The sequence below is a fragment of the Myxocyprinus asiaticus genome, chromosome 15 (genome assembly GCF_019703515.2).
Source record: "Myxocyprinus asiaticus isolate MX2 ecotype Aquarium Trade chromosome 15, UBuf_Myxa_2, whole genome shotgun sequence".
NCBI classification, from domain to species: domain Eukaryota; kingdom Metazoa; phylum Chordata; class Actinopteri; order Cypriniformes; family Catostomidae; genus Myxocyprinus; species Myxocyprinus asiaticus.
The window spans coordinates 22909627-22926299 of NC_059358.1; the positions used below are offsets into that span (position 1 = coordinate 22909627).

A 16673-nucleotide genomic window follows, 5' to 3' on the forward strand; every position below is an offset into this window, starting at 1 on the left:
ACACTTCTGAGACAAGCTTGGACAAAAAAAGCTCTGACTTTGAGTGTGAGTTTTGTGACAGATGGACGAAACTGTACATTCACAGAGAATATAAAGGTCATGTTAAACAGCAGTGTGTTCAGAATCTTGAGTAATAGAGGGCTGTGATCTTTGCTCCTTGATCTTTTGATAGCCTCTGTCTTTGGTTGTGCTCCAAGTTTGTGTCTCAATTCTTCTATCCCACTGAAAATTATCTTCAGATGTATTCGTCCAAGACTACTTAAATGTAAAGATTTACTTGTAACACTCTGGACAATTATTATAGCTGAGAGTGGCAGCACACCTTTTCCAATATAATTGATGTTAAGATTGACAGTTTACAGGCATCATCAGCCAGTTCCATCCATCATCGGACGTTTCGACTCTTTAACCTGGGACATTCTCAAGATGGATGTCCTCAAGATACAGTTATACTTATTATTATAGGTGAGAGTGGCAGCACACCTTTTCCAAGTGTCTACATAAGAAAAAAATTATAATGTGATGATTTCAATGAGAATATTGTAAAACATTAACTTCTGGAAAATACACTGTAATCACTTCCTGTAAAAGTGACCCTCCATATGTAAATGTATATAGTTAAAGGCACCTTGAGCTGCAGTTACCCAAGAATTTCCCATGCTTTTCTATTGACTAATTAGTATGCAGCCATAACAGCACAATGGAGAGAAGTAGGAGGCTGAAGGTAAGGATTAGGAATTAGGAATGGTACTTACCGCAAGTATCATTTCTGAAACAGGGAATGGAACAAATCGAACGTTGACACACTGAAGAAGGCCTCTGTCAAAACTGTGAATTCAGCGACAGTAGGTCTAAAGTTTTTCAGTAGAAATCGGTCTGTGCTTCCCAAAATTCTAATTACTGCCCCCAGTGGCTGAAGCTGAAAGTGTTGTTGAACATATGGGCAGTTGTAAGCACCATTTTCCAGGTCAAAAGCAAGTTGTAATGTGACATGTATTTTTAGTTCTAAATGATGTAATACAGTCAACTGGAATGCTCTGTTAACCCTACACCCTAAACCAAACCTAAACCTAAAAATCTTAATCTTTGATGGAAAATGCAACTTCCAAGTTGCGCTAATCATGGATTATGTGAACGCATTACTTCCTGGTTTCTGTTGGACCAGAACTCCTGTCTTTGTTGCTGCTCATGCAACCCACTATCAGTAGCGCCACAGGAAAAACTAAATACATCTGAATTAGGGACATACCGATATGGAAATTTTGGCCGATACTGATAACTGATAATTCAGTGTATTTGGAGGCCGATAACTGATATATTTGCCAACAAATCTAAATCTGAATCTAAATCTACATTTTGTGTGTCTGATTACAAGAACAAAAGGCTCACCTTATAAAGCCACATCTGGAGCACTTCTTATTAAATCAGTCACGTAAAGTGGATTATTGTTTTTATTATAAAATAACTTCAATTGCAGAAAACAGGAGCCTGCAAGAAACATCTAAAACTTTTAAATCATATAACAAATGTAGCCTACTTTGAACAATATGCTATAACATTCAAAAAGAAAAAAGGAACAAAATGCATGTGACATAAATAAATACTATATAATGGATTGTTTATTCAGATCCAGTATGATTCTCTAAAGCAAAGCCAGAAGGCACCAATCAAAACCCACATGGCGCGTAGCATGTGCCTGAAAAAGCTATAATTTATCGGTTTTCATATATCGGCCAAATTTTCTTATCGGACCGATAACCAATAAATGTAAAATTAACATTTATTAGCCAATACTGATATGGCAGCCAATATATTCTGCATCCCAAATCTGAATGGATGCAAAAATGTGTAATGAGAGATGGCACTTTTTAGTAATTTGGCAGAATGGGGTTTATTTTAGGGTACCAGAACATTCGGTAACAAAATGTCAATTTCCTATGTGATCATGTTGGTGTTACGCCTCTGTTACTTTGAATAAATTGGAAAATTTTGTGCAAACCAGGATTATACTGTATAGGCAGAAATATTTTTACAGCGGGCCTTTAAGTTAAATGATAAAAATATTATCCTACTATACTGGTGAAAACACATTTCTTCAATGCTGGTTAACAGAGCGACTCTGTTGATAAGTTTGCAGTAATGTTTCACAAGTGAGTCCACTACTCTCTCAAGCATAGCAGAGCTTCAAAATGAGCAATATCAAACAATCTGTTGGCCTCTCGCTCTCAATGTGTCCAGTGCTGATTTGTTTGCAAGTACAATAATAAAAAATAAAAAAAAAACATAATTTTTATTTTTTTTATTTTTTTTAAAACAGGCATCAAAGAATGACTAGCTTCAGTTTTGCACAATTTTATAGAGGGAACACACACACAGCGTTCATAATTGTTTCATTATTTTTTTGTCAACAACTTGTCCTTCTCTCCAATGAAATGGAAGGAGTGTTAAGAGGAACAAATGTGCTCGCTTGCTTTCCCTATTTATTACACAGATACATATAACTATTTTAATAACCATTATTATTTTTTACTATTATATAACTATTATTATCACTATTAAAATAGGGTGTGACTTTGGTGCATACATCACAATTTGAGAACTTTCACAAGTGAAAGTGCTATATAGCAATTACATTGTAGTACACAATTATGCATATTATTTCAATGTAATGACATGAGAATTACACATAAGTATTTAAAAAGTAGGGTAGAGGTTGTAAATTAATGGAAAGACCATGCTGTCATCAACATAGGACATCTGTGAATTATAACACTTTAAAATGCTGATTTTCCTCTGCACGATTGTGTGTTAGAGAAATGACAAAGGACAGAGAATGAAGGACAGAGAGCAGTATACAAAGAAACTCCGAAGCTATAATCCCTTTCTAATATGCACCCACCATAGGAACAGCTGGTGCATGTTCTTTTCAAGGTTAATGTATGGGTAATGTATTTCTGTTAATGTGTGGCCCTTGCATGTTCAGAGCGCAGATGACTTGCTATAAGTACATACTTTCCACCTACAGGGCATGTGGGTGGATACAGAGTGAGATGTACAGACCCCAGATGAGGGGTTAAATCATGACATGCTTTTCAGTTTTTCTTTCTGGACTTATGAAGTTCCAAAGGACCAAGGTATTCTAGACTTATCAAAGAAAACAAAATATTTTATTTCTTTATATTTCGATATTATACGCTCAAACTGAGCAAACGTTTGAGGAAAAATATTTTTTTACACACAAGGTACAAAAAATGAGGTTTCACAATTCAAAAGCAAATATATATCAGGAAGATCATACAAAATGAATAGGATATTAATAACATTTTTAATATATTGGTATTCCCAAAAATCCTGTGCAATTCACAGCTTTTTAAATGTTTAGATTAATATGGGTAACACTAGAGCGTTCTGTCCATCACAGAGGGAGCAAGAAGGCTGTAATCATTGTTTGCCTACAGCACAGTCTAATATAGACATGTATTTCCTTCTTCAAAATCTCATACATGCAGTAAATGGAAAACCAGGTACAAAGCAAACATTTGACAGTCACGTCATATACTTTTCAAAATTAATATTAGTTTGCACCCAAACTTCATACAATGCTTACATACAAACAACCCAACACACATTCAGTGCCCAAAGCCCTACATTACAGACAGGTCATGACATGATTTGGACTTGAGTTTGAAGGCGGCTTGCTTGTTCTTCTTAGCAACGATTTTGTCAATGAAACGCTTTGCTTTCTTGGGGAAACTCTCTTGACGCTTATAAAGAGCACGACGCTGGGTGATGGTCTCCACACTGTCTCTTCGCAGGCGGAGCTGGCGGATGATACCTTCAAACAGCGTCCAGACATTGTGTTGCATCACTGCTGATGTCTCAATAAACTTACAGTCAAACACGACTGCACTTGCACGACCCTCTAAAAAATAAATGATTACAAGTCTTAGTGATATAATAAGCCAAAGTGTAAAAGAAAGGGTGGGCTGCTTTATTGATCCCAGGAGAATGTTTGCAGAACATGATGATTAAATAGGCCTAATAGTTAATTTAATGCATTACAGGCCTATAGGTCTCTCTATAGAAAAGGTCAGGACTTAGAGGCAACCAGCCCTGACTTTTAGTAGAGATGCATTTCAGACTTTTCCAATTTAAATCCAGATACACTTACCACTAATGGACACTTCTCGGCACCGGACCAGGTCACATTTATTGCCAACGAGGATAATGGGAGTGTGGTCAGCCTGACGCTCGCGCCGCAGCTGAATACGGAGCTCTGACGCGCGAAGGAAACTCGATCGATCCGTTATGGAATAGACTATGACGAAAGCATCTCCTGTCTGCAGACAACGCTCCTGCATCCAGCTGCCCTCATCCTGATGGATAGAGAAATTATGAGCTCCAAGAAACATCTGACCATTACATTACCAAGTATATGAGCATAAATTGTCTAATAATCTTACCAGTGAATCCCAAGTGTCGAGCAGGGTAACTGTGGCCCTCTCACCGTCAACCATCATAGTCTGCTCAAATATTTCACCTGAGAATATTTCAAAACGGGAGAGAGTTAATACTTTAGGTTATGAATGTCGCCGGCCATGGAAAAAGACAAACTTTGGAACAGTCTAATTAGGTTAAATGACTTTTTGACGGGGGCAGACCAGACCGAACGAGTTAAGAACGTTCCGTTCTTGAAACATATGGAACTGAATATGTCTCGAGACGCGTTTTAAAAATGTCACTTATACTTGACACGCTTCAGAACAAAAACGCGGCGTTCCTCCGAGAGACGCTGAAAAACAGCGGGACGCGGCGCAACGGTCAAAAACATCGTTTTTACCTAGCATAACTATCGAAAACCAGTGCAGAAAACGTGTTCGATGTGAACGGCCCCTTAGATTATCACAAAAAGTTTTGATTTTGTGTCGCTTATGTGATCAAACAAAGGTTTAATTTCAAAAATAGTAATTAGTTAGTAAGTATATAAATATATTAATATTTAATACAAGTTATATAGGCCTAGGTTAAATATAGGCTACGCCCTTTTTTTAAAAAAATAGTAGGCTATAAAAAAGACCTAAGAGTGCAGATGGAAAGGTTTCAGTGCTCACTGGGTGTTCATTTGCAGGCGGTGATGTCTGATATAAACTATATGATTCTTAAGTATAAGGAAAAAGTACAGTCAATTGTCAACATACCTCCGTACAGCTCGCTTGCGCTGCCCATACTGTCTGATGCTCCAGCGAATATACTTGCGAGCGCTGACTTCCCGACGCCGCTGTCTCCGAGCAGGACAACTGTGAAGGGTCCGATCGAAGTGCGAGTCGTAGACTCGGTGGAGAGAGCCAAGTCTGAAGAGGAGGACGAGCAGCTCTCCGTGGAGCGCGAGCATGAACTGGAACGGGACACTTTACCGATGTTTTGGGTCGTGAAAGCACCGCTCAGGAGCTGCCCTCCGTCCGTCCCGCAGATGCTCCACCTGTGCAGGTGATGCTGCATGCGAAGACTGTGTCGCCGCATGCTCGACAGTAGGGTCATGTGTAGCTACAGTTCTGCTAAAACACTCGTTTAGATGCTCGAAATATAAGACGGTTTCTTTGAGTGTGACTCAGTTTTATTTCCTCACGCAATTAACGGACCAAATCGACTCCAATAAAAAAAGCGGTCCAATAATCTGTCTTTCACAATCAGGAGAAACCTGAAGAATGGGTGAATAAATTGGTCTTGGCTTCGTGGCGTTGTCTTCAATTAAGGTCTCTTGAAATCAGGACTCGTGGTAAATCCTGTCTATGTTTTGCGCAGTAATGAGCTTTGAGCTCTCAATGCACATCGTGGTGGTTATATTAAGGTCTCAGTAGCAGCGAGGGTTTCCTTGACGTCAATTCTCCCTCCCAATGGGCTCCTTTCCAGCGGGTGTTTCCTTTAAATCGGCTGCCCTACATGCTGTAAGGCTATGTGTTGACTGCAAAGCTTGTAGAGAGCTGTACTTCAGGTCCTTTCAGATTCAGGCTGAATATAAACTGTAATTTACACATGAATGCATTAGAACATATAAGCAGATATTTTGTTAAAAAATAAAATAAAAAAAATTCACACTGTATGGAAACAGCATGCCTAAGACAAACTGAACCAAATTGAATGTGTTCGTGTAAGGGCCAGTGAAATTTGGCAACCTCGACTAGTAGCCTTAGTTAGTAAGGCACCGTAACCTTAAGGCCAGGTTAAAGCAGGACAGTAGGAGAGTATCCTGTATGTGGCCCTTTACCAGGAAAACTAATCCCATTCATTAAAGAAATAAAATACATTCTCAGTAGCTAGTTTTCAAAAACCTGTCTGATACAAAGGACAGCAAATTCTATGAACATATACATATTTATGTATAATAAGACCTAACTAGTGATAAAAAAAATTGTAATCCGAAATCAGTGTTGGGTAAATTACTCAAAAATAGTAATCCACTACAAATTACTTATTACTTATCCAGAATTGTAATTACTGCATACATCATGGGAAAGTAATCACATTACAAATTACTTTTAGGTTACTTTCTAAAACAAATTTCACAGAAAATTTCCTCCTGTTCATTTTTGAATGAATAAATTAATGAACGTTACATTTATATAGCGCTTTTCTGACTACTCTCAAAGCGCTTTACATAGTGAACAGGGGACTCTCCTCAACCACCACTAGTGTGCAGCATCCACCTGGATGATGTCATAGAAACCCAAAGAGACATACATGAACATAATTCAAGTTTTAAACATATTCTACATAAATTATATTATTTTCGAAATATGCATCACCCAAGTAATGCACTTAAAAGTAATTAACTGAAAATCAGTAACTGTAATCTGATTACAATAATTAATATTGTTGTGTTACACCACTTATTTTTCAATTTAAAAATTAATTAGATTACAGTAATTTATTACTTTGTAATCAGATTACACCTAACACTGATCACAATAGCCTGCAGAGCCAAAATTAAATGTATTATTCATGATTTTAAGCTTTCAACAAGCTTTCTGCATCAATTATTATTTTTTAATAATGTGTTTTTCTGCCAAGATTTGCATGCAAACACCAATCCACACGAGTTCAATGTGATCAGAACTGAACCAAACTAAGAACAAATCCTCTACAGGCTACATCACAGTCTCTAAAATACTACACACACCATGCAAACAAAACATTACAATAAGCATTCATAAGGGTAAAGACAAGTACAACATCAGAGATGCTCATGCTCTCTATTTCATTCATGCACAAATGTGCACATAAGCACGCACTGAGATGCAGATTACATTCATTTTGTGGGCTGGTGAACGGGGCAGAAATGACAGATTATGAGTTATTAATGTAATTGCTGGATTACAATGACTGTTTCTGTATTCAGAATTGATATAGATGAAGAGGATTGGTCGGATAAGAGAAATCACAGCAGAGTGCTGGAATACCTCTTTCACCCTCATTCATTCATCTCTCTAAGAACAGATCAGGCATAGGCCATTAAAGATCAGAGGCTAAGAGGTAGAAAATGGTTTGAAAAGGGTGCTTTACAGATAATTTGTATGATGCACCAACTTGAAACTAAATCTAACATGGCACTTGCTGGTATGCTAACTGTATTAGGCTAATCAGTAGAAAACAATGTCTGCAAGAGGGATTCAAGTGTAGTATGGGGCAAATTGTGTTTGTTATTTTAATGCTATGGGAGTGGGGTAAAGCTAAATTTATAAATGAACAGAATGCATATAACATAGGTTGCTATGTCTCACACATTGAGGCTGAGACCTGAGTTTATCACTGATCCCAATGCAGTAATTGTAGTAACTGGGCCATAAATCAGGAAACAAGGGATGAAGACGGATGAGTAACTTTAATCTTGTAGAGCAAACACCAGACTTAATCCTGAATTGAACCTGCAACACCTTAAACGTTCTATCTACTCAGTCAAGTTTAAACTTTCTTACGTGGAAAGCAGAGAAATTAGGCATAATGTTAGCCTCAGTCACCATTCACTTTCATTGTATAGATAACGATGCAATGAAAGTAAATGGTGAGGCTAATATTCTGCGTCTTACTTTCTTCTGTGATGGTTGTTTCTTTTACAAAGGGAGTATGCTGCAGTGACAACCAGTACAACTGACGATACTTACAGTATTATTTTAAACAACACACATCCATAAAGACTGCATAAACATTGTATTAAGTTACTGTGGTAGCAGTTGCTAAGATGTCGTTATCATTGCCTGGACAGTGTTAGGCCCTCGGGAGGCTGCTCATACACACAAGTGTCTCACTAACACACTGTCTCCAACACTCAAACTATCCACCAGAGTCACAGACGCACAAGGAAAGACAGCATCTCTGACTCAACCGTTATATCACAGCAGTGTGATTTATTATATCTCCAGTTAAACCCTGAAACAGACAACAAAAAAAACAAAAAACAAAAAAAAAAACAATAATGGCAACAAACATGCACCCAGTTTTGTTGCATTAAGGAGTCACTAAGCTGACAAGCTAATTTCCTGCTGATGATTGTTGTACCTCACTGCTTTCTTGATTACTCCGTCATTTCTGATTCCTGTAGTCAGTGTTTCAATGTTACTAATGGCGACTGGTCAGATTTGGCTGGTAACTGCATTATACAAACCATCTGTGCAACCAATGTAATTCTCTCAACATCATGCTCATTAATTGGCCTACAGAGAGGCAACAGTCCTGGTCTGTGGATGGATTTAAAGGAATAGTTCACCCATTATTAACTCACCTTTAAGATTCCAAACCAATATGACTTTATCTGTTCCGTGGAACACAAAAGTATATATTTTATTAAATCTTCATACATCTTTTTGCCATATAATTAGCGTGAATATATATATATATATATATATATATATATATATATATATAGACAGGGTTGGGGAGTAACGGAATACATGTAACGTGATTACGTATTTAAAATACAAAATATAAGTAACTGTATTCCACTACAGTTACAATTTAAATAATTGGTAATTAGAATACAGTTACATTCACAAAGTATTTTGATTACTGAAGAGATCATCATGAACATCATGATGGCGCCGTGGATGGCTGCCTCGGTGTGGAGCTCCTCAGTTCTTTTGTTTTTGTTTGTTTGTCCTGTGTTTAGTAATCTTTTTCCAGTCAGTTTTAACAGAGACGAACTGCTGAACATTTGACAGTATGTACCAGACAATCTTTTCCCAGTTTTCGAATATTCAGACGTTTTGCTAGACATTTTATTTGGAGGCGCAGCTCTTCTGTTCAAGAGACGCAGACGAGGGAGACGAGCCGGTGCGCTGGTCAAACTCCGTCGGCTTGGATTTCGAACAGCGCTGCCGAGTATTCACTTAGCGAATCTCCGCTCTCTTCCTAACAAAATGGACGAACTACATCTCCTCACCCGCACAAACAAGGACTTTTCAACCTCTGCTGCCTTGTGCTTCACAGAAACCTGGCTGAGTGAAGCCATTCCGGACAGCGCGTTACATCTGCCAGGCTTCCAGCTGTTCAGAGCGGATCGCATTGCGGAGTTAACGGGGAAAACGAGAGGTGGTGAAACATGCTTTTATATCAATGAAAGTTGGTGTACAGATGTAACAACGTTAAAGAGGATGTGCTGTCCTAATTTGGAAGCGCTCTTTATTAACAGTAATCCTTTCTACTTGCCGCGGGAGTTTTCCTCGTTTATTCTGGTGAATGTGTATATCGCACCAAACACGTGTTTGATCACAGCGCTGCAACAGCTGGCTGATCAAATCACAGACATGGAACAACAATACCCGGACTCAGTTATTATTATTCTTGGGGATTTTAACAAAGCAAATCTCACACGTGAACTGCCCAAATACAAACAGCACATCACATGTCCCATCAGAGACAGGAACATACTGGATCATTGTTACACAACAATAAAGGATGCATATCGCTCTGTCCCTAGAGCAGCTTTGGGACTCTCTGATCACTGTCTGTTTCATCTTCTTCCAACCTACAGGCAGAAATTAAAACCAACCAAGACAGTAGTAAGGACTGTAAAGAGATGGACCAATGAAGCAGAGCGGGAACTACAAGCCTGCTTCGATTGCACGGATTGGAGTGTTTTTGAGGCTGCAGCCACAGACCTGGACGAGCTCACAGATACTGTTACATCATATATAAGTTTCTGTGAGGATATGTGCATTTCTACTAGGACTTATTTAAAGTTCAACAATGACAAACCATGGTTTACAGCAGAGCTCAGACAGCTTCGTCGGGCCAAAGAGGATGCTTACAGGGGTAACACAGGGGTAACCAGGAACACACTGAACAGGGAAATCAGAGTGGCTAAAAGAAGATACTCTGAAAAGCTGAAAAACAAGTTTTCAGCTAACGAGTGGCATGAAACAATTCACAAATTACAGGACTCCTACCCCCAACCCTGTAGGGAACCAACAACTGGCTGACGACCTGAATGTGTTCTACTGCAGATTTGAAAGGCCCAATCTCACACCCCACACCCACTCTGACCTTCACTTCACACAAACACCAACACCTCCTGCAACCCCCCTTGTCCCCCCTCCTGCTACTCAACCTGCACTTAAGATCTGTGAAGATGATGTGAGACGCGTCTTTTGGAAACAAAAGACGAGGAAGACTTCAGGTCCAGATGGCGTCTCACCAGCATGTCTTCGATCCTGTGCTAACCAGCTGGCCCCAATCTTCACACAGATCTTCAATAGATCATTGGAGCTGTGTGAAGTCCCATGCTGCTTCAAATGCTCAATCATTATTCCTGTCCCAAAGAAGCCAAAAATCAAAGGACTTAATGACTACAGACCTGTACAGTCTGTCGTCATGAAATCATTTGAGAGACTGGTGTTGTCCCACCTGAAGAACATCACTGGACCCTTTCTAGATCCCCTTCAATTTGCTTATCGAGCAATCAGATCTGTGGATGATGCAGTCAACATAGGATTGCATCATATCCTGCAACATCTGGACAGACCAGGGACATATGCAATGATCCTTTTTGTGGACTTCAGTTCAGCTTTCAACACCATCATCCCAGCTATACTCCAGAATAAATTACACCAACTCTCTGTTCCCACGTCTATCTGTCAATGGATTACCAGCTTTCTGACGGACAGGCAGCAGCTTGTGAGACAGGGGAAACTCACTTCTAGCACCTGTACAATCAGCACTGGTGCCCCCCAGGGATGTGTGCTCTCCCCACTACTTTTCTCCCTCTACACCAAAGACTGCATTGCCAAGGACCCCTCTGTCAAGCTCCTGAAGTTTGCAGATGACACCACTGTCATCAGCCTCATCCGAGATGACAATGAGTCTGCATACAGAAGGGAGGTTGAACAGCTGGCTGTCTGGTGCAGTCAAAACAACCTTGAGCTGAACACGCTCAAAACTGTGGAGATGATTGTGGACTTTAGGAAACAAAAGACGAGGAAGACTTCAGGTCCAGATGGCGTCTCACCAGCATGTCTTCGATCCTGTGCTAACCAGCTGGCCCCAATCTTCACACAGATCTTCAATAGATCATTGGAGCTGTGTGAAGTCCCATGCTGCTTCAAATGCTCAATCAATGAATTACCAGCTTTCTGACGGACAGGCAGCAGCTTGTGAGACAGGGGAAACTCACTTCTAGCACCTGTACAATCAGCACTGGTGCCCCCCAGGGATGTGTGCTCTCCCCACTACTTTTCTCCCTCTACACCAAAGACTGCATTGCCAAGGACCCCTCTGTCAAGCTCCTGAAGTTTGCAGACGACACCACTGTCATCAGCCTCATCCGAGATGACAATGAGTCTGCATACAGAAGGGAGATTGAACAGCTGGCTGTCTGGTGCAGTCAAAACAACCTTGAGCTGAACACGCTCAAAACTGTGGAGATGATTGTGGACTTTAGGAAGAACACCCCAACACTGACCCCCCTCACCATTCTAACAGCACTATGGCAGCAGTGGAGTCATTCAGGTTCCTGGGCACTACCATCTCACAGGACCTGAAGTGGGAGACACACATTGACTCCATTGTGAAAAAGGCCCAGCAGAGGTTGTACTTCCTTCGCCAGCTGAGAAAGTTCAACCTCCCACAGGCGCTGCTGATACAGTTCTACTCAGCAGTCATTGAGTCTGTCCTCTGCACTTCAATAACTGTCTGGTTTGGTTCAGCTAAGAAATCAGACATCAGAAGACTACAAAGGACAGTTTGGACTGCTGAGAGGATTATTGGTTGCCCCCTGTCCCCCCTTCAAGAACTATACACTTCCAGAGTGAAGAAAAAGGCTGGAAAAAATCATTCTGGACCCCACTCACCCTGCCCATTACCTTTTTGAACTGTTACCTTCTGGCCGACGCTTCAGAGCTCTGAGCACCAGAACCGTCAGGCACAGGAACAGTTTTTTCCCTCAGGCTATCCATCTCATGAACAGTTAAATTGCCCCATTGAGCAATAATTATGTGCAATACACAGTTTAGTCTTTTATATATTTATCCAACACATCCAACCTCTTCTGCCATTTCATTCCTCTGAAAAAAAAATAACCACATTTGAAAAACCACATTTGCACTGTACATAACAGATTTGTATTAGATTTGCACTACTTATGTGTATGTGTGTATGTATGTATGTGTGTGTCTGTGTGTATTTACGTACAGTTGTGCTCAAAAGTTTGCATACCCTGGCAGAAATTGTGACATTTTGTCTTTTATTAAGGATAGTGATCATATGAAGCCATTTATTATCACATAGTTGTTTAGCTCCTTTTTAAATCATAATGATAACAGAAATCACCCAAATGACCCTGATCAAAAGTTTACATACCCTTGAATGTTTGGCCTTGTTACAGACACACAAGGTGACATACACAGGTTTAAATGGCAATTAAAGGCTAATTTCCCACACCTGTGGCTTTTTAAATTGCAATTAGTGTCTGTGTATAAATAAGTTTGTTAGCTCTCACGTGGATACACTGAGCAGGCTAGATACTGAGCCATGGGGAGCAGAAAAGAACTGTCAAAAGACCTGCGTAGGGAGGTAATGGAACTTTATAAAGATGGAAAAGGATATAAAAAGATATCCAAAGCCTTGAAAATGCCAGTCAGTACTGTTCAATCACTTATTAAGAAGTGGAAAATTCGGGGATCTCTTGATACCAAGCCAAGCTCAGGTAGACCAAGAAAGATTTCAGCCACATCTGCCAGAAGAATTGTTGGGGATACAAAAAAAAACCCACAGGTAACCTCAGGAGAAATACAGACAGGTTGTATCAAGGAGCACAATACGACGATACTGAATGTGTTCTACTGCAGATTTGAAAGGCCCAATCTCACACCCCACACCCACTCTGACCTTCACTTCACACAAACACCAACACCTCCTGCAACCCCCCTTGTCCCCCCTCCTGCTACTCAACCTGCACTTAAGATCTGTGAAGATGATGTGAGACGCGTCTTTTGGAAACAAAAGACGAGGAAGACTTCAGGTCCAGATGGCGTCTCACCAGCATGTCTTCGATCCTGTGCTAACCAGCTGGCCCCAATCTTCACACAGATCTTCAATAGATCATTGGAGCTGTGTGAAGTCCCATGCTGCTTCAAATGCTCAATCATTATTCCTGTCCCAAAGAAGCCAAAAATCAAAGGACTTAATGACTACAGACCTGTACAGTCTGTCGTCATGAAATCATTTGAGAGACTGGTGTTGTCCCACCTGAAGAACATCACTGGACCCTTTCTAGATCCCCTTCAATTTGCTTATCGAGCAATCAGATCTGTGGATGATGCAGTCAACATAGGATTGCATCATATCCTGCAACATCTGGACAGACCAGGGACATATGCAATGATCCTTTTTGTGGACTTCAGTTCAGCTTTCAACACCATCATCCCAGCTATACTCCAGAATAAATTACACCAACTCTCTGTTCCCACGTCTATCTGTCAATGGATTACCAGCTTTCTGACGGACAGGCAGCAGCTTGTGAGACAGGGGAAACTCACTTCTAGCACCTGTACAATCAGCACTGGTGCCCCCCAGGGATGTGTGCTCTCCCCACTACTTTTCTCCCTCTACACCAAAGACTGCATTGCCAAGGACCCCTCTGTCAAGCTCCTGAAGTTTGCAGACGACACCACTGTCATCAGCCTCATCCGAGATGACAATGAGTCTGCATACAGAAGGGAGGTTGAACAGCTGGCTGTCTGGTGCAGTCAAAACAACCTTGAGCTGAACACGCTCAAAACTGTGGAGATGATTGTGGACTTTAGGAAACAAAAGACGAGGAAGACTTCAGGTCCAGATGGCGTCTCACCAGCATGTCTTCGATCCTGTGCTAACCAGCTGGCCCCAATCTTCACACAGATCTTCAATAGATCATTGGAGCTGTGTGAAGTCCCATGCTGCTTCAAATGCTCAATCAATGAATTACCAGCTTTCTGACGGACAGGCAGCAGCTTGTGAGACAGGGGAAACTCACTTCTAGCACCTGTACAATCAGCACTGGTGCCCCCCAGGGATGTGTGCTCTCCCCACTACTTTTCTCCCTCTACACCAAAGACTGCATTGCCAAGGACCCCTCTGTCAAGCTCCTGAAGTTTGCAGACGACACCACTGTCATCAGCCTCATCCGAGATGACAATGAGTCTGCATACAGAAGGGAGATTGAACAGCTGGCTGTCTGGTGCAGTCAAAACAACCTTGAGCTGAACACGCTCAAAACTGTGGAGATGATTGTGGACTTTAGGAAGAACACCCCAACACTGACCCCCCTCACCATTCTAACAGCACTATGGCAGCAGTGGAGTCATTCAGGTTCCTGGGCACTACCATCTCACAGGACCTGAAGTGGGAGACACACATTGACTCCATTGTGAAAAAGGCCCAGCAGAGGTTGTACTTCCTTCGCCAGCTGAGAAAGTTCAACCTCCCACAGGCGCTGCTGATACAGTTCTACTCAGCAGTCATTGAGTCTGTCCTCTGCACTTCAATAACTGTCTGGTTTGGTTCAGCTAAGAAATCAGACATCAGAAGACTACAAAGGACAGTTTGGACTGCTGAGAGGATTATTGGTTGCCCCCTGTCCCCCCTTCAAGAACTATACACTTCCAGAGTGAAGAAAAAGGCTGGAAAAAAATCATTCTGGACCCCACTCACCCTGCCCATTACCTTTTTGAACTGTTACCTTCTGGCCGACGCTTCAGAGCTCTGAGCACCAGAACCGTCAGGCACAGGAACAGTTTTTTCCCTCAGGCTATCCATCTCATGAACAGTTAAATTGCCCCATTGAGCAATAATTATGTGCAATACACAGTTTAGTCTTTTATATATTTATCCAACACATCCAACCTCTTCTGCCATTTCATTCCTCTGAAAAAAAAATAACCACATTTGAAAAACCACATTTGCACTGTACATAACAGATTTGTATTAGATTTGCACTACTTATGTGTATGTGTGTATGTATGTATGTGTGTGTCTGTGTGTATTTACGTACAGTTGTGCTCAAAAGTTTGCATACCCTGGCAGAAATTGTGACATTTTGTCTTTTATTAAGGATAGTGATCATATGAAGCCATTTATTATCACATAGTTGTTTAGCTCCTTTTTAAATCATAATGATAACAGAAATCACCCAAATGACCCTGATCAAAAGTTTACATACCCTTGAATGTTTGGCCTTGTTACAGACACACAAGGTGACATACACAGGTTTAAATGGCAATTAAAGGCTAATTTCCCACACCTGTGGCTTTTTAAATTGCAATTAGTGTCTGTGTATAAATAAGTTTGTTAGCTCTCACGTGGATACACTGAGCAGGCTAGATACTGAGCCATGGGGAGCAGAAAAGAACTGTCAAAAGACCTGCGTAGGGAGGTAATGGAACTTTATAAAGATGGAAAAGGATATAAAAAGATATCCAAAGCCTTGAAAATGCCAGTCAGTACTGTTCAATCACTTATTAAGAAGTGGAAAATTCGGGGATCTCTTGATACCAAGCCAAGCTCAGGTAGACCAAGAAAGATTTCAGCCACATCTGCCAGAAGAATTGTTGGGGATACAAAAAAAAACCCACAGGTAACCTCAGGAGAAATACAGACAGGTTGTATCAAGGAGCACAATACGACGATACTTGAACAAAAATTAGCTGCATGGTCGAGTTGCCAGAAAGAAGCCAATGCCACAAAAAAGCCCGGTTACAATATGCCCGACAACACCTTGACATGCCTCACAGCTTCTGGCACACTGTAATTTGGAGTGACAAGACCAAAATAGAGCTTTATGATCACAACCATAAGCGCTATGTTTGGAGAGGGATCAACAAGTATTGTGCTCCTTGAAACTTTTTTTGTACATGTTAACCTGTTTTCTGTTCTGTTTATGTTTCTGATTACGTAATGAATCTATTTCTGTGAGCTGCTCTGAATCATTCTACCAGATGGAGCAGACTTAAAAATATATGGGTTCCATAAATGGACACAAATACACTGCACTCAATGCACTCAACTAGTACATATGAACACTGTAAATAGATAAAATTTATTATTAACCGGACACATTTCACATGTTTAATCGTACACCAGATATTCACACCAAGTATCACAGCAGTGGGTTTGTACTTTGGACTGTGCTTTGGGATTGTGAAGTGGTG

The 16673-nt window shown here is 40.7% G+C and overlaps 1 protein-coding gene across 1 annotated transcript; it reads right to left on the minus strand.

The window, feature by feature from the left end:
- Positions 1–2338: 2338 nt before the first annotated feature.
- LOC127452880 (GTP-binding protein GEM-like) lies at positions 2339–5887 on the minus strand. Its single transcript, XM_051718712.1, has 4 exons — positions 5199–5887; positions 4464–4540; positions 4172–4376; positions 2339–3922 (listed from the first exon to the last, which is right to left on the minus strand). Exons 1-4 carry the CDS (start codon positions 5536–5538, stop codon positions 3645–3647), a joined length of 900 nt encoding a protein of 299 aa, XP_051574672.1. The 5' UTR covers positions 5539–5887; the 3' UTR covers positions 2339–3644.
- Positions 5888–16673: the final 10786 nt, after the last annotated feature.